Source organism: Lepidochelys kempii, chromosome 1 (assembly GCF_965140265.1).
Source record: "Lepidochelys kempii isolate rLepKem1 chromosome 1, rLepKem1.hap2, whole genome shotgun sequence".
Classification (NCBI taxonomy): Eukaryota; Metazoa; Chordata; order Testudines; family Cheloniidae; genus Lepidochelys; species Lepidochelys kempii.
In genome coordinates, this window is record NC_133256.1 from 52,926,892 (window position 1) to 52,952,633 (window position 25,742).

General features: G+C 43.5%; 1 protein-coding gene across 3 annotated transcripts in view; it reads left to right on the plus strand.

The window, feature by feature from the left end:
* FREM2 (FRAS1 related extracellular matrix 2) overlaps nucleotides 1–25,742 on the plus strand; it is a 222,782-nt gene that overhangs the window by 153,832 nt on the left and 43,208 nt on the right. For all 3 annotated transcript variants that reach the window (XM_073342495.1, XM_073342500.1, XM_073342508.1), the window contains exons 7-13: nucleotides 1,580–1,729; nucleotides 3,629–3,838; nucleotides 4,497–4,694; nucleotides 8,576–8,740; nucleotides 8,838–9,020; nucleotides 20,125–20,255; nucleotides 24,209–24,367. In XM_073342495.1, the coding sequence (XP_073198596.1) occupies nucleotides 1,580–1,729; nucleotides 3,629–3,838; nucleotides 4,497–4,694; nucleotides 8,576–8,740; nucleotides 8,838–9,020; nucleotides 20,125–20,255; nucleotides 24,209–24,367 (1,196 nt within the window). The remainder of the gene's footprint in view (nucleotides 1–1,579; nucleotides 1,730–3,628; nucleotides 3,839–4,496; nucleotides 4,695–8,575; nucleotides 8,741–8,837; nucleotides 9,021–20,124; nucleotides 20,256–24,208; nucleotides 24,368–25,742) is intronic.

The following is a 25,742-nucleotide window of genomic DNA, read 5'->3' on the forward strand; positions in this document are numbered from 1 at the left end:
AAATAAAAAAAGACACTGATTTACAGTCAGATAAGCATGTCTGAATGTTTTACCATTGAAACAAATGTACGTTCCAGATTGTGGGCACTCTGGGTGCATTGCGCCCTCTCCCCCTCCCCCCCATTTTGAGATAGCTTAAGAGAAGACTCACTATATCTAGTCTTTTTTCTTTAAGCCCCCATGATGTCCATTTTAAATTTTGCAGGGTTTTAGTATTTAGTGTGCTAAGTGGAATGCATCCCCAGAACATGTGAAATCCAGTTTGTGTTGGTAGCACATTAAAGTAAATGTATTAGAAAGGAATTGGGGAGATATGCAGAAGCAAAATGACTGGCAATAATAGGTCATGAAAGGTCAAAGTAGTGATAAATAGGCTATGATTTTCATATTTATTGGCTGATTTTTAATGTATTTTTCTCTGTGTAGATTATAGTCAGGACTGGCAGAGTTTAATTTTTACTTTTTTATAATTTTGACAGATAATAGCAATGTTTATTTTACATGTTTTTTTTTTCATTTTTATCTATTTAAACTTTCACAGTGGCAAGAAATTACTGGTGGGATCAGACAGCAATTATTTAATGATGGTAGATGTTGCTATTCAGAAAAATAAGCTTTTGTAATCTTTAACATACAAGTTGTCAACATCACATGTCAGAATATATAAAGTCAAAATCCTTAATTCAAAATCTAATAAGTTCTCAAGCAACATTTTTCTTACTTTGCCTATTTGTAAATTTTAATTATTGATGGAAGTATGTTTTCATCAGTTTGTGTGTGTGCGGTGAAATGGATGTTTACCAACATTTACCAATAAAAATGTAATCCTTCCAAGACTAAATATAGTGGAGGGGAGAATCTGTAAGAGCATTAGGTCTCTCCAACACTAATGAAAGTGTCTACAATGAATGACAACTAGTGGAGTCTATGTTAATATTTTATTTACTTCTATAGGACCATAAATATGTGCACCATAAAGAACACAGCATGTAAATAAAATATCCTAACTGAAAACAAAGAACAAAATCACTTAGGAGGAAGACCTTATCAAAGGCATGAACAGATGCAGATCAATTAAAAAGAAAGAGTTGCACCTAGATCTGACCAGTAGATTTAGACTTGGTGGAAGAGGTGGAGTTTTATAAGAAATTTGAAGAAGTGTCTAGGTAGGTCAACTGTGGTTTGTGTTTTGCAGGCTTTATGAGGACAGTCCATCTGGTATATTTTTCTACGTTATGTTGTTTTCCTTCTTTTGTTTCTGTCTGCCTACCATACTTACATTCACATTTGTCTGAGCGCCTTATAATCATTAATGTATTCATCCTCACAGTCCCCCTTTGAAGTAGAGAAATGTTGCCATCCCCATTTTACAGATGGAGAACTGAGGGACAGAGAGACGTCTCAAGATCACAGAGGTGGAACAGGGAATTGAACCCTAGACTGCCGAGTCCCTGACCTTAACCACTGGACCATCCTTCCTCTTTTATTTATTTTTAATTTTTTTATATATGCTTAAAAGTAGGTTCTCTGGTAAGAAGCAAACTTTAATAATTTTAAATTACTTTAACCTTTTTACCAGAACCAGCCTTCTACTTTGGAGATGTTGAATACTATGTTGATGAGAGTGCTGGCTTTGTTGAGGTGCATGTCTGGAGAACTGGAACTGATTTGTCCAAAGCTGCTACTGTTACAGTGAGGTCTCGCAAAACTGAACCAATAACTGCAGAGGGTGAGTGATCATTTCGCTCTTGTGTCATTTTTCCTTAATATGTCTTAACATGGAGCACTGGTACATCCAGTGTGGATTCAATCCTGAAGACTTCTGGTTTAGGCCCAGAAGTGGCTCAGAGAGCCACAAGGCTAGGCATGCCACACTTGGTGTTTGCTCTGAACCTTCGAACGGAGGCTTCTCCATAGTGTGTGATGTTCAGAAGTATGAGGAGACCTCTGTGCCCACACTGAACTGCATGCTAGTAAGGGGAAAAGTGAGCATGATAAGGAGCAGAGAAGGGGCATGGACAGGTGTTGAAATGAAAACTGACGAATGGAAACCATGGGCTTTATCCTAGAAGGTGCTGGCTGCCCTCAGCTACCATGAATTTAATTAAACATTGAAGCTGCTCAGCACTTCCCATAATCCATTTGAGATGCACGCAGCCCATTTTTAGATATCACAGTTATTCCTACTGCTAACATGAAGTAAGGGCTTATTCAAATGTGTTTAAGAGCCGCCCTTAGATGGAAATGGAAGCAAGGGCAAATTATGAGCTTCAGCCTTCCAGTGGTTCCCACGAACTATTATCTCTCACATTCAGTTGCTCATTGCCTCCCAATACATGCTAGGCACAGAGTTCTTGCCAGCCCGCCAGCCTACAGTTCTTTCTGTCCTCAGCTTATTATACTTAGTCTGTGTCTACCCTTGGAGCTAGGGGAATGACTCCCGGCTCACAAGACACACACTCATGTGCTAATTCGAGGAGAGTTAGCAGACTGAAAATGATAGTGCAGGTGTGGCAGTACAGGCAGCTGTGAGTGGCACCACAGGCTAGTTGCCCCGAGTACATACCCAGGGGGCCAGTTAGGTAGGTAGGTAGGTACTCAGCACAACTAGCCCATGCCGCCGCTCACCCACTGCCCATGCTACCCCAGCTCACCAATGTTTTTAGTGTGCCAGCTCCAGGAGAGTTAATGTGAGTAGGTCTATGTGAGCTGGGAGTCCATACCCCCAGCTCCACATGCAGACATACCCTCAGAGCCTTCATCCACATGCTGAAAGGATCAAGTTCTAAATTGGTATCTGGAGCTGGAGACATACTGTACTTAGTCTGTTTCTAAAACATGGCATTTTATGCTAAAGTGTTCTTTTGATGTGGAGAAGTCATGAAGAGTCCAGATATTTTTCCTAGATGGTTACATTGAGCATGAACAGACATTAGTGTTTAGTTACTGATATAATTTTAAAATACTCTTAGTTGTCATAAGCCTTCTTGTTATGATGCCCATGACAGGAAGACTTAAAGTCTGGGTTTATTATTAGTATGCCTTTCCACATTTTTGTGCTTTCTCTTGGAAAATGAGATTATTAAGATGTCTAGAAAGAATGTCCATTTACTTCATTTCTTAACTATTATTTTATATGATCTGTTCGGTTTACCTCACCCTAAATATTGAATGCCTTTTTGTTCCAGAAAAGCATAACAGCATTATAGGAGTTTACAGCCAGACTGTGTTTTTGGTCTTCCCTCACTGGATAAACTGTTAAATTGTTTCTCCCAGAACGCTTTGGTTGGTCCCAAACTATAGTTTGCATCTCACTTACAAAAGTTTTACATCAATATAGCTCCATTCACTTAAATGGTGTTATTCCTGATTTTCAACATGGTAAGTGAGATTAGAATCAGCCCTGCTCCAAATCCCTTCTAGGTAAGAAGCTTTTTGCTTTGCATGGCTGCAAGAGTTCTAGAGAGTTTTAAATGAGTAAAAAGTACTTATTGACAATAAAAGAAAGAGATAATTACATTTTTATGAGTTACTATCATCAACTTCCTGACTTTAGATCCCTTATTTTCTTTAACTAAATGCTGTGAAAAACAGTTCCATCAATGTCTTCAGTTGTTTCTTTGTGTAGCTGGGGTAGACTACGTAGGCATCAGTCGTAATTTGGATTTTGCCCCTGGAGTCAACATGCAGACTTTCCGTGTGATCATTCTGGATGACCTTGGACAGCCAGTATTAGAAGGAATTGAGAGGTTTGAGCTTGTGCTGCGAATGCCCATGAATGCTATCCTTGGAGAACCAAGCAAAGCTACCATCTTCATCAATGACTCAGTCTCTGATTGTAAGTATTAATTATTTTCACAGGAAGAAAAATGATGCTTGCAATGCAATAGATTATATTCTTCCTTCTGAGTCCATATGGAACTAATGTCCAGGCATGGTGTTTGGAAACACTATATTGCTGAAGTTGTGATCTTTTGGATGAGGTGTAAAATCGGGCTCCTGACCACTTGTGGTCATTATAAAATTTCTGGGCACTTACCGGTCTACATACACTTTCGGCTGGCTATAATTTCTCACTTATTTTCCTAAAACCATGGGGAATGTAGAAAATGTACATAAGGCCTGAAGATAAATACATTTATATTAGTTTTACATTTGCTAGTTGTAATTTTATAGACATAAGTTGTAATATTCCTGATTTATACCAGTGTGAGATCAAAATCAGGGCCATAGCTTGTAGTTTTGTAAAGCAATTGTGGTGAAATCTTGGACCCACTGAAGTCAGTGGACATTTTTCCATTGACATCAGTCGGGCCAAGATTTCACTCTTTGAATTGTGGGAAATGTGCTAAATAAATCAGTTGCTACCTGGTGAGGAGTCTGCCATATCATAAGCATATATAACATGGCACATAACACCATTATCTTAAAAGCAGTGGCTATAGGAATTGATCATTCTGGATATTTTATTCCTTCCTTTGTATGTGTCTGTCTAGTGCCTAAGATGCAGTTTAAAGAACCTATGTACATTGTCAACGAAAATGATGAAGAGATTTCTGCCATGATATATAGGAGCGGGGATATCTGCTACACATCTACAGTGCGCTGCTATAGTCGGCAGGGTTCAGCCCAGGTAATGATGGACTTTGAAGAACGTCCTAACACTGACGATTCCATCATCACTTTCCTTCCTGGTAAGCTACAATTCTTTGTTAGAATCCTTTATTCTGTCAGAGTTGGTTTTGCTTTAAATCATGTGAGTTTTTTTCTCATAGCAAGGGACATAGAGACTGCTTGGGGGAACAAAGCTCTCTCTCTACAGAATAGGTAGAGTGTGAGCAGAGACAATATTCCTCACACCATCCTGCCTTAATCCTGAACTCGAGGGGGATCATCTATAGAGACACAAGGGATATCTTTTTGCTAAGACCCAACCACTCATCCTTACAGATGGATCCCATTGCTTTGCTGCAGGCAGATCTGGATAGCAGGTGATATCACAGAGGAAACCCCCAGAAGTTCTGGCCCCATTAGGCAGACCATCAGCAAATCCAGCTATCTGTCGCTGGAATGGGTAAACACCCTTTAACATTGCATAGGGACACAGCTAAATTAATTATTGCTGTCTGATGTTTCTCCTCCTTCCTGCTTATTTCTTCTTTCTCAGTCTGCCTGGGTGACTCAAAATATTGAACCCAAAGAAGGAACATGAGAAAATTGGGTATTACTTCTCCTTTGAGGGAAAAATTGCTTGAGTCCCTCTTGGTGGTTATCAATCCAAACCTCCTTTTGCTTGACTGGAGAACAGTTTCTTGTGTCCTCATTTTTATATGCTCGACATTTTTAACTTCTGGTTTTTTTCCAAGCCCTGAACAAGTTTTTTCCACTATATGTAAATCTTATGATGCAGAGGACCTTCCCTCTTATGCCATAAGAGGGAAGGTCCTCTAATGGATGAGTAACTGTTAAAAGATAGGTTTCAGAGTAACAGCCGTGTTAGTCTGTATTCGCAAAAAGAAAAGGAGTACTTGTGGCACCTTAGAGACTAACCAATTTATTTGAGCATAAGCTTTTGTGAGCTATGGCTCACTTCATCGGATGCATACTGTGGAAAAGACAGAAGATGTTTGCTTTTATACACACAAATCATGAAAAAAATGGGTCTTTATCACTACAAAAGGTTTTCTCTCCCCCCACCCCACTCTCATGCTGGTAATAGCTTATGTAAAGTGATCACTCTCCTTACAATGTGTATGATAATCAAGGTGGGCCATTTCCAGCACAAATGGCCCACCTTGATTATCATACAATTTGTGATATATGCCATCATGTGCCAGCAATGCCCCTCTGCCATGTACATAGGTCAAACTCGGCAGTTTCTACGTAAAAGAATAAATTGACACAAATCAGATGTCAAGAACTATATCATTCATAAACCAGTCGGAGAACACTTCAATCTCTCTGGTCACGCGATTACAGACATGAAAGTTGCGATATTACAACAGAAAAACTTCAAATCCAGACTCCAGCGAGAGACTGCTGAATTGGAATTCATTTGTAAATTGGATACAATTAACTTAGGCTTGAATAGAGACTGGGAGTGGCTAAGTCATTATGCAAGGTAACCTATTTCCCCTTGTTTTCCTAACCCCCCTCCCCCTTCCTCAGACGTTCTTGTTAAACCCTAGATTTGTGCTGGAAATGGCCCATCTTGATTATCATACACATTGTAAGGAGAGTGATCACTTTAGATAAGCTATTACCAACAGGAGAGTGGGTTTGTTTGGGGGGTGGGGGGATGTGTGTAGGGGGGAGAAAACCTGGATTTGTGCTGGAAATGGCTCACCTTGATTATCATACACATTGTAAGGAGAGTGATCACTTTACATAAGCTATTACCAACAGGAGAGTGGGTTTGTTGGGGGGGGGTGTGGGGGGGAGAAAACCTGGATTTGTGCTGGAAATGGCCCACCTTGATTATCATACACATTGTAAGGAGAGTGATCACTTTACATAAGCTATTACCAGCATGAGAGTGGGGTGGGGGAAGAGAAAACCTTTTGTAGTGATAAGCACCCATTTTTTCATGATTTGTGTGTATAAAAACAAATATCTTCTGTATTTTCCACAGTATGCATCCGATGAAGTGAGCTGTAGCTCACAAAAGCTTATGCTCAAATAAATTGGTTAGTCTCTAAAGTGCCACAAGTACTCCTTTTCTTTTTGTTAAAAGGTAGGAAACAAAGGGTAGGAATAAATGGTCAGTTTTCAGAATGGAAAGAGGTAAATAGTGATGTCCTCCAAGGGTCTGTACTGGGACCAGTCCTATTCAACATATTCATAAATGATCTGGAAAAAGGGGTAAACAATGAGGTGGCAAAATTTGCAGATGATACGAAACTCCTCAAGATAGTTAAGTCCAAAGCAGACTGTGATGAGTTACGAAGGGATCTCACAAAACTGGGTGACTGGGCAACAAAATGGCAGATGAAATTCAATATTGATAAATGCAAAGTAATGCACATTGGAAAACATAATCCCAACTATACATATAAAATGATGGGGTCTAAATTAGCTGTTACGACTCAAGAAAGAGATATTGGAATCATTGTGGATAGTTCTCTGAAGACATCCACTCATTGTGCAGCAGCAGTCAAAAAAGCTAACAAAATGTTAGGAATCATTAAGAAAGAATAGCTTGTAAAACAGAAAATATCATATTGCCTCTGTATAAATCCACGGTACGCCCACATCTTGAATATTGAGTGCAGATGTGATTGCCCCATCTCAGAAAAGATATATTGTAATTGCAAAAGGTTCTGAAAAAGTCAACAAAAATGATTAGGGGTATGAAACAGCTTCCATATGAGGAGAGGTTAATAAGACTGGGACTTTTCAGCTTGGAAAAGAGACAACTAAAGGAAGATAACATAAGAACGGCCATACTGGGTCAGACCAAAGGTCTATCTAGCCCAGTATCCTGTCTTCCAACAGTGGCCAATGCCAGGTGCCCCAGAGGGAATGAACAGAACAGGTAATCATTAAGTGGTCCATTCTCTGTCGCTCATTCCCAGCTTCTGGCAAACAGAGGCTAGGGACACACAGTCAACCTGTGGAACTCCTTCCCAGAGGATGTTGTGGAGTCCAAGACTATAACAGGGTTCAAAAAAGAACTAGATAAATTCATGGAGGATAGGTCCATCAATGGCTATTAGCCAAGATGGGCAGGGATACCTAGTTTTACAACAGTCTACAGAAAAAGTACCAGTGAAGTCAGTACAAACTAAAATTTCATACAGACAATGACTTGTTTATACTGATCCATATACTATACACTGAAATGTAAGTACAATATTTATATTCTAATTGATTTATTTTATAATTATATGGTAAGAGTGAGAAAGTACGCAATTTTTCAGTAATAGTGTGCTGTTACACTTTTGTATTTTTATGTCTGTTTTTGTAAGCAAGTAGGTTTAAGTGAGGTGGAAAACTTGGGTTACTATCAAACTATCAGACTCCTGAAAGGGGTACAGTAGTCTGGAAAGGTTGAGAGCCACTGCTCTAAATGGGCTTGAATAGACTAATTTTACACACATTGTTTTCTGATTGTTCAACTAGAGACATGTTTCTACCGATCTTCCAAGGTGATAAGAATCCACTTCTCCCATGGGCATCAGTGGGAACTGAGAGTGATAGGAAAATCAATTGGTCTGCCGTAAATTAAAGTACCCAAAATTAGAGACTGTTCTTTAAAATTTGGTCTTGAACCTTCCTGTTCCTCATTTTCCACCTCTGAAAATGAGGATAATACTCTTCTACGTCTCACAGGCGTTGTGAGGTATTAGCTGTACAACTATGTAAATACCCAGTCTTACTATTATAGTAAATAAAAATGTTTTTGCTGCTGCTATTGCTATTACTTTCATTCGTTATATACTTAGATAGGGCCAGTATAGGTGCTGTGACCGATAGAATTGACTTGTGGGTCCTAAAGCTTGAGAGAAATGCCTGTAATACATCTAGAAACAATTTTAAGTTCTGCATGATGTTACTTTCTGCATGATGATTCCAGGTGAGACTGAGAAACCTTGCACCCTCATACTTGTGGACGACTCTCTCCATGAAGAAGAGGAGGAGCTTCGTCTGGTTCTTGGCACTCCAAGAAGTGATTCCTCCTATGGTGCTTCTATTGGCGAACAAAATGAAACCCTGATAAGGATCAGAGATCATGCAGACAGTGAGGAGTTATTTTTGACCCTACAAATATCATTTTGACTTTGGTATTGAAAAGCTCTTTTGTGAACACTATTAAACACTTTTTTCTGTTATTACAGAGGCCATTATTAAGTTTGGTGAGACCAAATTTAGTGTCAGTGAACCAAAAGATACAGGACAGCTGGTGGTTGTAAACATTCCAGTGCTTCGTCTGGGAGACACGTCAAAGGTTTCCATTGTGAGGGTTCACACAAAGGATGGCTCTGCCACCTCTGGAGAAGACTACCACCCCGTGTCAGAAGGTATGAAAAGACTCTCCGGCTGTCAGTCAGATCAGTATCACATCCTATTGATTATTTCAGCCACAATTGTACAGTATTTAAAGGGGGAAAAGGCATTGTGAACTTTTAAGCTTTTAATACTTTTTAGCTGCCTTCATTAGTGCTTTTTGCCTTTTGGATTAATAAGGCACAGGAATGGAATTTCATATTCTTTATCTTCCAACAATTTGGAGTTGCAGTGTATTCTCAGTAATTCGGAGAGTAATCCAGCATATGAATGTTTTTAAAAGAAAGCATTACTGATTCTGAAGTAAGTATTCAGCAATGCGAAATGCTTTCCCCTATGACCTACTCACAGAATAAAAACTCAAAGGAAGCAAAACTTTTATATTGGAATTTTGTATGAGAATTATACCGACAAAGTTAACCCAGAAGCAATAACTGATAAATAAACTAGAGAATACACTGAGTTAGTAACCTAATGCTGCATCTCATAGATGTGATTTGCATATTTCAGTAGGAAAGACAAAGGGCAAAATGAGGTAAAAGGACCTGAAATCAGGATATGGATAATTTGTATACAATACCAATGCCTTGGGAAATAACTGGAAATATGCACTGGAGTAAAGAAGAAAATTCTGTAGCCTATCTAATCTAGTTTATGTGGCCATAAGTGTCAACTAAGATTCAGAGGGTCACATAACCTGGCTGTTCACTTACCTGACTCACCCTGAAGACTGTCAGATCTGATGTGTAAAGGATGGTGGAGGCAACTCACTCCATGCTTGGAAAGAAGTGGGGAGCAGAGAACAATCCCAAACAGCCCTAAACCTGGTTCTCTTCTACATCCTTATAGGTCATAGTGAGATTAGTGCAGTGTTAGGGTTATAGTAACTTCCATGAACCTCTAGTAGACAGAAGGGCTGGGGATGGAGTATAGGCCAGCAATCTTCTGGGAAATGAGCATGTTGCTGGGATACTCTTAGCAATACCCTCCCTTCTGATATACATGATCTTGTTCCCATTCTCTGCTCTCTGGCTGACAGCTCCATTTCAGAGCTGTAAAATGAGAACAGTATTCTACAGCCTGTGTGGCCTGGAGAGACTCTCTGGACATCAGTCAGCCGGGGAAGTATTTGGACACCTCACTGAGACAATTATTAGGCAGTCCCTCCATAAAGTGATTCCCCCATGCTCCATTTAGGGGGCAGAGTCATAGGGTATGTCTACACTATGGAATTAGGTCGAATTTATAGAAGTCGGTTTTTTAGAAATCGGTTTTATATATTCGAGTGTGTGTGTGTCCCCACAGAAAATGTTCTTAGTTCATTAAGTGCATTAACTCGGCAGAGTGCTTCCACAGTACCGAGGCTAGAGTCGACTTCCGGAGCGTTGCACTGAGGGTAGCTATCCCACAGTTCCCGCAGTCTCCACTGCCCATTGGAATTCTGGGTTGAGATCCCAATGCCTGATGGGGCTAAAACATTGTCGCGGGTGGTACATATCGTCAGGCCCCCGTTCCCTCCCTCCCTCCGTGAAAGCAAGGGCAGACAATCGTTTTGCGTCTTTTTTCCTGAGTTACCTGTGCAGACGCCATACCACGGCAAGCATGGAGCCTGCTCAGGTAACCGTCACCGTATGTCTGCTGGGTGCTGGCAGACGCGGTACGGCATTGCTACACAGTAGCAGCAACCCATTGCCTTCTGGCAGCAGACGGTGCAGTACGACTGGTAGCCATCCTCGTCATGTCGGAGGTGCTCCTGGCCACGTCGGCCAGGAGCGCCTGGGCAGACATGGGCGCAGGGACTAAATTTGGAGTGACTTGACCAGGTCATTCTCTTTAGTCTTGCAGTCAGTCCTATTGAACCGTCTTATGGTGAGCAGGCAGGCGATACGGATTGCTAGCAGTCGTACTGTACCATCTTCTGCCGGGCAGGCAAGAGATGAGGATGGCATGCAGTCCTTCTGAACCGTCTGCTGCCAGCCAAAGATGTAAAAGATAGATGGAGTGGATCAAAACAAGAAATAGACCAGATTTGTTTTGTACTCATTTGCTTCCCCCCCTCCCCTGTCTAGGGGACTCATTCCTCTAGGTCACACTGTAGTCACTCACAGAGAAGGCGCAGCGAGGTAAATCTAGCCATGTATCTATCAGAGGCCAGACTAACCTCCTTGTTCCAATAAGAACAATAACTTAGGTGCACCATTTCTTATTGGAACCCTCCGTGAAGTCCTGCCTGAAATACTCCTTGATGTAAAGCCACCCCCTTTGTTGATTTTAGCTCCCTGAAGCCAACCCTGTAAGCCGTGTCGTCAGTCGCCCCTCCCTCCGTCAGAGCAACGGCAGACAATCATTCCGCGCCTTTTTTCTGTGCGAACGCCATACCAAGGCAAGCATGGAGGCCGCTCAGCTCACTTTGGCAATTAGGAGCACATTAAACTCCACACGCGTTATCCAGCAGTATATGCAGCGCCAGAACCTGGCAGAGCGATACCGGGCGAGGAGGCGACGTCAGCGCGGTCACGCGAGTGATCAGGACATGGACACAGATTTCTCTGAAAGCATGGGCCCTGCCAATGCATGCATCATGGTGCTAATGGGGCAGGTTCATGCTGTGGAACGCCAATTCTGGGCTCGGGAGACAAGCACAGACTGGTGGGACCGCATAGTGTTGCAGGTCTGGGACGATTCCCAGTGGCTGCGAAACTTTCGCATGCGTAAGGGCACTTTCATGGAACTTTGTGACTTGCTTTCCCCTGCCCTGAAGCGCATGAATACCAAGATGAGAGCAACCCTCACAGTTGAGAAGCGAGTGGCAATAGCCCTGTGGAAGCTTGCAACGCCAGACAGCTACCGGTCAGTTGGGAATCAATTTGGAGTGGGCAAATCTACTGTGGGGGCTGCTGTGATGCAAGTAGCCCACGCAATCAAAGATCTGCTGATATCAAGGGTAGTGACCCTGGGAAATGTGCAGGTCATAGTGGATGGCTTTGCTGCAATGGGATTCCCTAACTGTGGTGGGGCCATAGACGGAACCCATATCCCTATCTTGGCACCGGAGCACCAAGCCGGCGAGTACATAAACCGGAAGGGGTACTTTTCAATAGTGCTGCAAGCTCTGGTGCATCACAAGGGACGTTTCACCAATATCAACGTGGGATGGCCGGGAAAGGTATATGACGCTCGCATCTTCAGGAACTCTGGTCTGTTTCAAAAGCTGCAGGAAGGGACTTTATTCCCAGACCAGAAAATAACTGTTGGGGACGTTGAAATGCCTATATGTATCCTTGGGGACCCAGCCGACCCCTTAATGCCATAGCTCATGAAGCCGTACACAAGCAGCCTGGACAGTAGTCAGGAGCTGTTCAACTACAGGCTGAGCAAGTGCAGAATGGTGGTAGAATGTGCATTTGGACGTTTAAAGGCGCGCTGGCGCAGTTTACTGACTCGCTTAGACCTCAGTGAAATCAATATTCCCACTGTTATTACTGCTTGTTGTGTGCTCCACAATATCTCTGAGAGTAAGGGGGAGACATTTATGGTGGGGTGGGAGGTTGAGGCAAATCGCCTGGCTGCTGGTTACGCGCAGCCAGACACCAGGGCGGTTAGAAGAGTACAGGAGGGCGCAGTACGCATCAGAGAAGCTTTGTAAACCAGTTTCATGACTGGCCAGGCTATGGTGTGAAAGTTCTCTTTGTTTCTCCTTGATGAAACTCCCCACCCCTTGGTTCACTCTACTTCCCTATAAGCTAACCACCCTCCCCTCTCCCTTCGATCATTGCTTGCAGAGGCAATAAAGTCATTGTTGCTTCACATTCATGCATTCTTTATTCATTCATCAAACAAATAGGGGGATGACTACCAAGGTAGCCCAGGAGGGGTGGTGGAGGAGGGAAGGAAAATGCCACACAGCACTTTAAAAGTTTACAACTTTAAAATTTATTGAATGACAGCCTTCTTTTTTTGGGGCAATCCTCTGTGGTGGAGTGGCTGGTTGGCCGGTGGCCCCCCCACCGCGTTCTTGTGCATCTGGGTGTGGAGGCTATGGAACTTGGGGAGGAGGGCAGTTGGTTACACAGGGGCTGTAGTGGCAGTCTGTGCTCCAGCTGCCTTTGCTGCAGCTCAGCCATACACTGGAGCATACTGGTTTGATCCTCCAGCAGCCTCAGCATTGAATCCTGCCTCCTCTCATCACGCTGCCGCCACATTTGAGCTTCAGCCCTCTCTTCAGCCCGCCACTTACTCTCTTCAGCCCGCCACCTCTCCTCCCGGTCATTTTGTGCTTTCCTGCACTCTGACATTATTTGCCTCCATGCATTCGTCTGTGCTCTGTCAGTGTGGGAGGACAGCATGAGCTCAGAGAACATTTCATCACGAGTGCGTTTTTTTTTCTTTCTAATCTTCACTAGCCTCTGGGAAGGAGAAGATCCTGTAATCATTGAAACACATGCAGCTGGTGGAGAAAAAAAAAGGGACAGCGGTATTTAAAAAGACACATTTTATAAAACAGTGGCTACACTCTTTTAGGGTAAACCTTGCTGTTAACATTACATACATAGCACATGTGCTTTCATTACAAGGTCGCATTTTGCCTCCCCCCACCACGTGGCTACCCCTTCAACCCATCCCCCTCCCCGTGGCTAACAGCGGGGAACATTTCTGTTCAGCCACAGGCAAACAGCCCAGCAGGAACGGGCTCCTGTGAGTGTCCCCTGAAGAAAAGCACCCTATTTCAACCAGGTGACAATGAATGATATCTCACTCTCCTGAGGATAACACAGAAAGATAAAGAACGGATGTTGTTTGAACGCCAGCAAACATACACTGCAATGCTTTGTCGTACAATGATTCCCGAGTACGTGTTACTGGCGTGGAGTGGTAAAGCGTCCTACCATGAAGGACGCAATAAGGCTGCCCTCCCCAGAAAACTTTTGCAAAGGCTTTGGGAGTACATCCAGGAGAGCCGCGAATGCCAGGGCAAAGTAATCCTTTCATATGCTTGCTTTTAAACCATGTATAGTATTTTAAAAGGTACACTCACCGGAGGTCCCTTCTCCGCCTGCCGGGTCCAGGAGGCAGCCTTGGGTGGGTTCGGGGGTACTGGCTCCAGGTCCAGGGTGAGAAACAGTTCCTGGCTGTCGGGAAAAGCGGTTTCTCCGCTTGCTTGCTGTGAGCTATCTACAACCTCATCATCATCTTCTTCGTCCCCAAAACCTGCTTCCGCGTTGCCTCCATCTCCATTGAAGGAGTCAAACAACACGGCTGGGGTAGTGGTGGCTGAACCCCCTAAAATGGCATGCAGCTCGTCATAGAAGCCGCATGTTTGGGGCTCTGACCCGGAGTGGCTATTCGCCTCTCTGGTTTTCTGGTAGGCTTGCCTCAGCTCCTTAAGTTTCACGCGGCACTGCTTCGGGTCCCTATTATGGCCTCTGTCCTTCATGTCCTGGGAGATTTTGATAAAGGTTTTGGCATTTCGAAAACTGGAACGGAGTTCTGATAGCACAGATTCCTCTCCCCATACAGTGATCAGATCCCGTACCTCCCGTTCAGTCCTTGCTGGAGCTCTTTTGCGATTCTGGGACTCCATTATGGTCACCTCTGCTGATGAGCTGTGCATGGTCACCTGCAGCTTGCCACGCTGGCCAAACAGGAAATGAGATTCAAAAGCTCGCAGTTCTTTTCCTGTCTACCTGGCCAGTGCATCTGAGTTGAGAGTGCTGTCCAGAGCGGTCACAATGGAGCACTCTGGGATAGCCCCCGGAGGCCAATACTGTCGAATTGTGTCCACAGTACCCCAAATTCGACCCAGCAAGGCCGATTTAAGCGCTAATCCACTTGTCAGGGGTGGAATAAGGAAATCGATTTTAAGAGCCCTTTAAGTCGAAATAAAGGGCTTCATCGTGTGGACGGGTGCAGGTTTACTTCGATTTAACGCTGCTAAATTCGACATAAAGTCCTAGTGTAGACCAGGGCATAGTCTCTGTACAAAGGGAAGCAACAGGTGTGGCAGCCAGACAATCCCTGGGTGGCATCCTCAGAGAATGTGCACCTCCTCAGGATTTCTGTTCACTTCCAGGGCTATAGCGCCCAGAGGGCCGCAGACATCCTGGAAACTTACCTGAAATAAACCTCCAGGCTAATAAAAGGGAAATATGAATCCTTTGTGTTTACTCCTTACGTCAAAATACTTCAATTTTTTAATCAACTTTGTTTATTAATGTTCATACAGATAAACAGATTAATTTTCTTTAGCATTCTGCTTTGAAGGCCTAGGATGGTTTCCTGCAGCCATTTTTCACCTCAGACAAAACTCTGCTTGGGGATCATGTAGCCATTCTGATGGTGCCATAGCCATAATGAAACAAATTAATCCCTGATGTAACTCTGTTATAGGGAAATCAGTGGGTTTACACTAGGAATGAATTAGGCTCATGATGGCAAGTTTCAAGCGGTTGTTAAATTTCATTGTGAAGGTGCAGAGGGCTGTGGGCATTCCAGTTGCTTCTGGAAAACCATTCCATAGTCATTTTTGTGGTGGCACAGCTCCTTTCCTTGCTCATCACTAGTGGATAATGCCTCCCACCTGTGGAATTCAGCGGCAATCCAGTGTTGTTGTTGGGGGCTCTGAGACTAGGCTTTGTCTTTTAGCTCAGTCCACTGAATTTTTCTGCCTCCAGGAGTGGAACAAGATGTCAGTTCAGTTTCTTCAGACCATTTGTTTTATAACTTTAATTCTTATTTGTTTTCATGCAGTACTGACTTCATTTAAGCTTCAAGCACCTCTTCCCCTCTCCTGAGGTGAGGAATCAATGGACTACTGAGGTTTTACTCTTCTGTCTTCTCCAGTACAGCACTTCTCAAGTGGGTTGTGTCTGCTTCCCACTGCAGAAGCAGAGAAGCCCTGCAAGCATTGAGCCAAGTCCAAGAGGCAGCTTTCTGGGAGCTTCAGAGAACTGTGCCCTGCTGCCTCCCCAAGCCGTCAAACCTTACTATGATGTGATATGGGCTTGAGAGAGCGAGCTATGCCCTGATGCCACAAGCCATCAACCCTCACATTGCCAGGGCACAGGCTGGAGAGAGTGATCTATGCCTGGCTACCACAAGCTATTGGCCTTCTCACTACCAGGGGGTCGGCTTTGAGTCAGGCAGGCATGTGAGGCCTCAACCCCTGCCAGAAGCCATGATTCCACCATGAGAAGCTCAACCAGGAGTGTGAGGATTCCCACAGAGAGGGGAACCCCCCTCACAACCGTCTCAGGGGAAAGTCTTGCAAACTTCAGAGAGTTTGGGACTGAAAAAAGCAAAATCAAGTGCCCCCTTTGTAAGGCAGCAACTTGTACTATTCACTTCTACAGATCTAACTGTGCATATCTGAACAAAAACAGAGACATGGCCACATGGGTTCGGACCAGTGGGTCCATCGAGTCCATTGTCATGTTTATAACAGTACCAGTACAAGTTACTTCAGAAGAAGGTAGAAGAAACCATGTAGAGAGCAGTCATGGTGCTCACAGGAGAAGTCTCCTCCTACCTCCCATCAGAGGCTGGCTTATTGCTGAAGCAGGAGTGTCTATATCCTTCCAAAACTAGGGAATAAACAGAGGTCACAGCTTCTCCTCAGCAGTGGAAATAATGTCCTGGGAAGGGGAAGAGAGAGCTGAAATCCTTCTCCTACTCCTCCAGTGGCCCAGAAGGCACTTCAGACTTAATAGACAACCAACGAACCTCCATTGCACCTGCAGAGAACACCAGACCACTTAAAGCAGGGACTTCTTCATACAGACCTGATGACCTACATTAACAGCCGGTTAATGGAAGAGAAGTGTGGTTTAACAGAGTTTTTCAGTTGGCCTCATCAGTACTTCTTTGATATGCAGGCAGAACTCAACCCAGAAATTTCAGTTACTGATCTGGTCAAATTTATATTTCTGGTGCAAGGGGAAACAGCAAACACTTCGTACAAACAAACTGCCTCTTGTTTGTACAGTGCCCTACGCAATGGGGCCTTGGCCTCCCAATAAATAATATAAAGAATATAAATAACAGCAACCACCACAGTTCTGGTGATCTTAGCTACTCTAGAGTTTCTACTCTAGGATGGCTGATTGGAATCCTATAACCAAACACCACAGAAAAGTGTGTAACAGCCCTAGTGGTAGTCTTTAGGCAGAGATCTCTCTCTCTCCTCATCTGATGATCATCAGGTGTCAAGATTAATTAGAGTGACAGATTAAACCTGTGGCTGGCCTTTCTAGTTACCACTGCCTCAAAAAGACCGGGTTTGGAATTAGTTCCTCTATCCATACAAGAACCACACTGCTGTTTACTCTTGAGGGAATTCTGTGCCAAAAATACTAAAAATTCTGCTCCAAAAAACTAAAAATTTTGTGCACTGTTTAAAAATTCTGCAAAATTCTGAAAATTTTATTTGTCAATAAATAAATGTGGAGGCTCCAGCATAGCAGTGGGGCGCACAGGCCACTAGCTGCATGGAGGTGGGAGATCACCGTGTAGCCCCCCATCCCTACGGAACAGAGACATGGCAGCGAGGCTGCACCAAACCCTGACTCAGTACAAGGGCAAGATCTGCCCAGAAACACACTGGGGCCCTGCCTGTCTGTGCTAGGCACACCAGGTGTGGGCAGGCAGACTCAGCCCAGCTGGATCCAAGTGTAGAGGGGCTTAGTGTGGGGGGGATCCACGTGTGGGGCTAGAGGTTCTGTGTGGGTCAGTCTTGTGCAGGCAGCTCAGTGGGGGATGTGGATGCACAGAGGCTCATGGTGGGGTTCTGGGTGCAGGACAATGGGACTCTGCAGAGGGGTCCAGGTGAAGGTGGTTGAGGCTCAGCAGGGGCATCAGGGTGTGGGGGGCTCAGTAGTGGGATTCAGGTACAGGGGAGGTAGGGGCCAGTTGCAGCTGGTTTGCGCTCAATGGGGTGGGTATCCGGAGGGCTCATGGGATGGTATAGGTGCAGGAAAGTTGGGCTCCGAAGGATGGGGGGGTCTATGGGCCTATTTAATGGGGGAGCCCTAGCTGCAGCTGCTGCCAAGGGGATGCCGCATGCTGGGCTCCTGTTCACCTCCCCCTTCAAATCCTCTTTCCTCTTTTCTTCCCCATCCCATCCCTCTTCCCCACTGTCCCCTGCCCATCCCCTCCCCAATCCCATCCCCTTCCTTCACCACTGCCTCTTTTTTCTCAGCCCCATCCTATCCCCATTGCCCTGCCCCACCACGGGGACTCACTGTTGTACAGAAAACAGGATGGCTCCCTTCACATAGAAGGGGAGCACGACAGGCACTGGAATCCAGGAGGCGGCGTCCAGCTGCAAAGTCAGCGGAGCCAAGTGGCACCCTCTTTCAGTCGGGCAGCTCTGCGTGTGTGCCCCTGCCATGCCTCACTTCTGTTGGGGGGCAGTGTCCCCCCAAACTACATCCATGCACATCTCCAGGCTCCCACCCCAACCTCATGTAGCTTCCCTTTGCTGCCCCGTCACTTTCTGCAGGGAAGCAAAGAAATCTGTGAGGGAACATTCAGTGGTGCAGAATTCCCCCCGGAGTAGCTGTTGCAATGAGGAATAACTTATTCTTATAGCTCCAGAAACCTTTCTGTTTTAAGTAAGTTCTTCTTTCCACAATTCCTGGAAATTAGTTCTCCCATCATTTTGTTTCAGCCCTTAGTACTCCTGTGGAAGGTGGTGGCATAAATGGATTTGTAAAGGGATATTTCAAGCATAGGGAGTACACATGCCATCACTTGTACCCTGTTCATCTCGTTCTATCCAAAATACCAAGGCCTTAGGTTCTCAGCGTTGCTGCAGGCAAGATGTTAAAATACTGCACCAGTTGCCATGTTAAGCAACTGAGAATTTATTTGTTGAGATGGAGTCAAGGCTTCCTCTGCAAGCTCCCTAGGATCATCATGCGGGAAAGGATATGAGCCTCATCTGAGGAAGATTTACAAAGTAGGTTTCCATTCCTCTGCAGAGATGTCTATTGGCAGGAACATGTTGCTGGGTTGGTTCCAAATAATTCTTTAATATACAAATTCTTACTCTATATTATGGGGTGAGACTTCTATTTGCACCTATTATCCTACTCTAATAACAATTTAAAAACTCTATTTATCCTTTGCTTCTTTCTTTCCGTGATTCACTGCTTGCCACTTCCCATGAAAAGAGTGAGGAAAGAAGCTGTGCAGCACAATGAGAAATTTCTTAGCTGAAAATTTCCTTTCTGCTAGCAGTTTCTCTCCTCATTCCACCCATCTTGGTAGTCTGGGAAATGACCGGATGCTAATAAGCAGGTGTTGGAATAGTTCTGTCACTTTGGAAGAACTCTTCTGGTGGCCTAAGAGGAAGGGCAGGATTTGGTCCTGGCGCCTCCAGCAAGAACACTGGACCTCCTCAGATTTCCACAGGTGGAAAGCAGTTAACCATTACCCAGTGATGAATGAGGAAAGAAGCTGTTAACAGAAAGAAAACCGTCAAATAAGAAATGTCCCATTCCAGTTGCTGAGTGGGATGTGTTTCCTTCACATAAGAGTTTCACTTATCCCTTCTCAGATCCATAGGAACTTGTAGTGTCAGCTGACACTGACTCTATAAGCCTTACCCTGCGCTTGCTTCCGCCCCTGTGCTGTAAGCCAACAGAGTGTGGTCTGACTTCTGAGGGAAACATGCTCCACAGAAGACACAGGGACAGAACACTGGGCCTCTGCCCAAAATCCCCAGCCCTTTGCAAGTTTTCTGTGATCCAGAGGATTTCCCCATGGATTTCACAACATCTGTGGATTTAAAGAGTCCAGCCCATTAAGTGGTAGGGGCAAACCTTGCATCCCTGACTGGATTATCCCAGGGAAACTCCACAAGCTCAGTATTTTCTTGGCCCTTTCACAGGAAATGAGATGGCCCAGTTAGTACACATTTAATTAATTAATTAATTAATTAATTATTGATTGTGTTTGGATAATGTAAACTAGTTTATTCAAGTCACATGCACATATGTAATTTGCAAGACAAGTGTTAACTTTTGTAGCTCTCTCTGTCATGCCAGAATAGAATAGATCAGCAGCCTAACTATTGTGAACAGCAGATTTATTTTTAAAATGTCTTATTGTGTTTTTTAGAAATTGAATTTAAGGAGGGTGAAACACAGCACATTGTGGAGATTGAGGTTCTTTTTGACGGTGTTAGAGAGATGAGAGAGGCCTTCACTGTTCACCTGAAGCCTGATGAGAACATGGTGGCAGAGATACAGGTAACACAAACTATTCAACAGCACAGTCTGGCAGACCTCTTATAGCTATTATCCTAGTAGCCTTGTTCTTCAGCTGGGTTATAATGAAGAGCCTATAATTTCCATCCAAAATAATTCACCTCCATGGCTGAAGAGCCCAAAGGGCCACAGAGAACATATATGTTCTTAGGAACATATATGAAATATCTATAATATCTCCTTGCAAATTAATTCTCTTTATCAGGATAGTTCTCAGTAACTATCATCACCTTGGAAACACTGACAGGATCTTTCTGACACCTGTGCTGGAAGCTGTGGAAGTACCATGGGTCCTGTAATAACAGCAGACTGCCTACGCATGTATTAAATGTAACTTCTGCTATAATAGTTCTGTTATTGCTACACTTGTTGCTTGAACTCCAGTAGTAGCAGTCTTATCTATTAATACATTCTGTCTGCATTTAACACTAATACTTTCCTTCTCTGATTCTCCATATTCTCCATGACTTAGAAGTGCAACATCCGCAATACTACTTAGACTCTTAATCAGTTGTCACATTGTGGGATTCAACCCAGACCAGTGAGAGGTTGTGTCACTGCCTGTCCTGTAGCCCTGATTGCCTTAAAATGCTCTGCTGCTATAGCTCCCTGTCTCGATGCTCTCAGTCAGTGTACAAGCATGCACTTAGTATCTGTGTGTAGAACCACCCTGTTTCAGCAACTCAGATGCCAACAGCATGTTTGTTACAATAAAGTCACACTCTGGTCTCTATGAGTCTTGATTGTTACTAGCCAAGTGACGCCAACAAACTCCCAGCCCTGAATTTTCCCAGAACTGTCTGCCCTGAAATGTCCAGCCCTCTCGTGGAATGTTCAGAGGAGTAATAAGGTCTGTTGCTCCTTTAAAGAGACAAAGCACAACAGCTTGTTGCTTTAACTGGAGTTAATAATCCCTTCAAGTCAAACACAGCACTGGGTTGATTTTGAATGAAAGTAAAACAAGTTTATTTAATCAAAAAGAGAGAGATTTTAAGTGAGTTCAGGTATAAGGGATAAAGATGGAAATAATTACAAACAAATAAAAGTGAAAAAATGCTTTCTAATGACCAAGACCTACCTTGAACCAAAACTAGTTTTGTTACGATTCTTACCACACCTCCCTCCAGCAAGATGACTGACCACCCCCTTGGTCATCTTCCACAAAGTCAAGACAGCTTGCTTCCTTTTTCTTCCCAGGCAAAATATTTTTTGCTGAAGTAGGTTTCTCACCTATATTCAGTTCCCAAAGACTTCAACCCCCTAGGTTGTAAAGACCCATCTTTCTCATCTTACAAGAGCTCTGGCCCCTTGTGTCCGTCCAGTGACTGATGCCAAGATAACTTATTCTGTCTCCTTGGATCTTCCCAAACTCACTGTTTTGTCCCCAGACTCAGGATTGTTGGAGACCCCAGGGCATGGCCACTAGTTAAGTCGAGGGGATGGAAGGCCATAAGGGTCGAGGAAATCTCCCTTCTGAAGGCCTAAGGGCTTCTTGTCAACCCCCCTTAATAGAACTCAGGCCTGGCTGGTTTGAGTAAGCTCTTTTGCTCTTAAAACAATGTTGCAGTTGTAGATAATGCCTCATAGTGTAAGGTTTGCTGACGCCAAGTTAAAGGTAACAGGAGAGACAGCTACAAGGCCAGACAGGATGTGCTGGTTGTTTAAATTGCTAGGAATGCTTGTTAGAGGTTGCAGGAAATAAACATTGTTGTAACCCATATAAGGAAGGCAGAGTATTTGTGCAAAGCTTTGATTTGCTGATATGTAGTGCGGTAGCATTAAGGAATATAAAAGTGTGTGTAATGACCTGCTCTGGTGTGCAGGATTTGAGATTTCTCTCCCTGTACCTTTCTTTGGAATTCCAAATAAACTTTTCTGCTTCTCCACCCCATTGTGTTTATTGGGTGACGCACACCGGGCCACAAACCCCTGCTGTTGTTTTGCCTCTGGGCACTGGGTGCCGGCAACAGGATGATAATCGTGAACCATTCTTCACTTTTTGTGGACCTCCCATAAATGTGGGCTTCCATTATTTTTGGTCACTTCTTGCTTAATTTCACTGGAGACAAGTAGATAGCTGCCTTCCCTTCTGTCTGGGAGAAAAGCTGTTTCTCCCTTTGTTAGGTCATAGACTTTAAGCGTAATATCAGTGAGTATTCATAATTCCTCATATAGTGTTAATACATACGTTTCAGGTTATATTAATCACCAATGTGTTGTTAACGTTCATAAAAGACCTTGCTTGATACACTTTTATAATACAGTAATATTGTATACAATCAGCTGATTCAATTACTTATCATTTGAGGTTCAGCTCTTCGCGAGAGGCTAGCTCCTCCACTTGCTACATTGATGGCATTGTTTACCATTTATGTAAATGTGCATTCGTTGTCTTTGCCTGATGACCAGCAAATCCACATTCCTTTGTCTAGGGCAGACTGTGCTTGTGTGTTGCTTGCCAAACACATTTTAAGAACATAATTCTAGCATTCATCCCTATTCCTTAGTACACACCCTGCATGTACACAGCACAGGAATATTAATAAGTCAGTTATTACTTTTGAAATGATAAGTTACATCCCACTATATGGATATATATCATGACGACAGTGTGTTAGGTTATGAAGTACGTCTGGCCTGACAAGAGATTCTGACACAGATTAGAGAATCCCTAATGGGCCTCTGTGTCACACTGCATAAATTGTAAATAAGACCTGTCGCCTGGCTCCCTATTATCAGGCAGAAAAGATATATAGCCACAGACACCACAGATCCACCAGACATGTGAAGCTGCAGCATTCAATAGAGATAAGTTATGCCATTATGGCTGTGTGGCTCAAGGACACAATGAGGCAGGAAATGGAAGGCCTCATGCCTTCATCCTTCTGAGAAACACAAATATTTTGTTAAAAGAAAAGGAGTACTTGTGGCACCTTAGAGACTAACAAATATATTTAAGCATAAGCTTTCGTGAGCTACAGCTCACTTCAGCGGATGCATTCAGTGGAAAATACAGTGGGGAGATTTATATACATAGAGAACATAAAACAATGGGTGTTACCATACACACCGTAACGAGAGTGATCACTTAAGGTGAGCTATTACCAGCAGGAGAGCCGGTGGGAGGGGAACCTTTTGTAGTGATAATCAAGGTGGGCCATTTCCAGCAGTTGACAAGAACGTCTGAGGAACAGTGAGAGGGAGGGGGGAGAGGAATAAACATGGGGAAAAAGCTTTACTTTGTGTAATGACCCATCCACTCCCAGTCTCTATTCAAGCCTAAGTTAACTGTATCCAGTTTGCAAATTACTTCAAATACAATTAACTTAGGCTTGAATAGAGACTGGGAGTGGATGGGTCATTACACAAAGTAAAACTATTTCCCCATGTTTATTCCCCCCCCCACTGTTCCTCAGACGTTCTTGTCAACTGCTGGAAATGGCCCACCTTGATTATCCCTACAAAAGGTCCCCCCCTCCCACATCAGCTCTCCTGCTGGTAATAGCTCACCTTAAGTGATCACTCTCGTTACGGTGTGTATGGTAACACCCATTGTTTCATGTTCTCTATGTATATAAATCTCCCCACTGTATTTTGCACTGAATGCATCCAGTGAAGTGAGCTGTAGCTCACGAAAGCTTATGCTCAAATAAATTGGTTAGTCTCTAAGGTGCCACAAGTCCTCCTTTTCTTTTTGCGAATACAGAGTAACACAGCTGCTACTCTGAAATATTTTGTTGCCATTCTGTTTCTCATCCTGTGCTATATTTTCCAGTGCTTCCATGGTGCTTCTGTCATTTCTCTTGGGATACTATTCTGCAGGCTAACAAATGCTGCTGCTGCTAGGAAATATTTCCTGATCAGCCTTCAGATTGAGTTGTCTTGGTTTTGTACATTTGCACTAAAAAATTGTGTTTCTGTATATTAATTGCCAGACAGCCAAGGCCATTGTGTACATTGAAGAAATGAACAGCATGGCGGATGTCACCTTTCCTTCAGTCCCTCAGGTTGCTTCTCTTTTGGTATATGATGATACTTCTAGAGCCAAAGACAGACCTGGTCCAGTTGCTGGCTACCCTGTTGTCTGTATCACGGTGAGTATCAAGATGAGAAGTGGGAACAAAGCTAGTAGGTGTGTGATTTGAAAGAAACAGTGGCAATGTATACTGCCTGAGGGAAGTGGTGAAGGGCTATTTTAAAATAGAACACCTTTTTCAAATACTTTTGCCACTAATGATAGATAAGAAATGTCTCCAGAAAGCATTTTTATTAAGGTATGTATGTTGCATCATGAAAAGTTGTTCACTGCCAATACTGTGTGTGATACTATATTTTCTTTATACAAGATGCTTGGGTAAATAATATGAAAATGTATCATCTTTGAAAAAGGAAACAAATGTGAAATACAGGAATTTAGATATTAAAAATAGAAATTACATTTAAATACTCTTTTGGATCTGACTTTAAAAGAGTTTCGTCCACCATTAGCTGTATACAAGCAAGAGTTTACTACCATACTTATAGCAAAAAGATAAATTTTTAAAAAAGTTATACGTCCAAAGGGAAGCACTCAAAAGTCAGCAAATTGCCAAAATTAATGTTTCACATACAAACTTGAGTCTTGTGTGCATACATTAAAATTCAAGGCTGGATTCTCAGCCCATGATCCAGCCCTTTTCTACCACAAAATCTGCCTTAACAGGGCAGCTGGGGATTCCCCTTTAATAGAACATGTCATAGAGCCAGTGTAGCCAAATCTACATCATCCCTCAGACACCTCTCCAATAGAGGGAGTGTTAGGGGGACAGGAAGGAATGTGGACAGAGAAAGTACTACACTTCGGCAATCCCTGCTGTTGTGAATTACAAGCAAGTATAAGCTGTAGGATAGAAGCTGCTCTAACTTGGGTGGAGGTCAAATCAACTTTTAGGGGGAAGAACAGGGACAGAAAGCCTTCACCCACCTACCCCTGTTTCCTGTGCCAACCATAGCTTGGCCAGACTCAAGGGCCTTGTCCTGTGTCTTTAATTATGTGACTACACACTATTTTTTCCTCATGGCCCTTGTCTCATTCAGTCTCTGATCCTACACCATTAAAGTCAATTTATTGCACTGTCCAGTCTGTGCAGTGAATTAGGTCAGGGTCCTCTGTAATCCTTGGTGCACTGAGCCTGAATTTTTGTAAACTGAATGTGGAGATAAAAAATTATATATATTGCGTCGGGATTCTATCCATCTCCTTTAGAGTTTTTCAGTGTGCACCTTCACAGGTTATGGATTGCACGAGACAAGGTTTTCCTAAATCACAGTAAAAGCTTTTATGTAACTTTGTTACACATCTGTGCACAATGCCATTTGAACATTGGGAGACTTGGATCAAAGGGCCAAATCAGACTTAGCATATGGGGTGCAACTCTACTGAATGCACTGACTACATAACCCAGGTCTGAATTTGACCTATATGCAGTA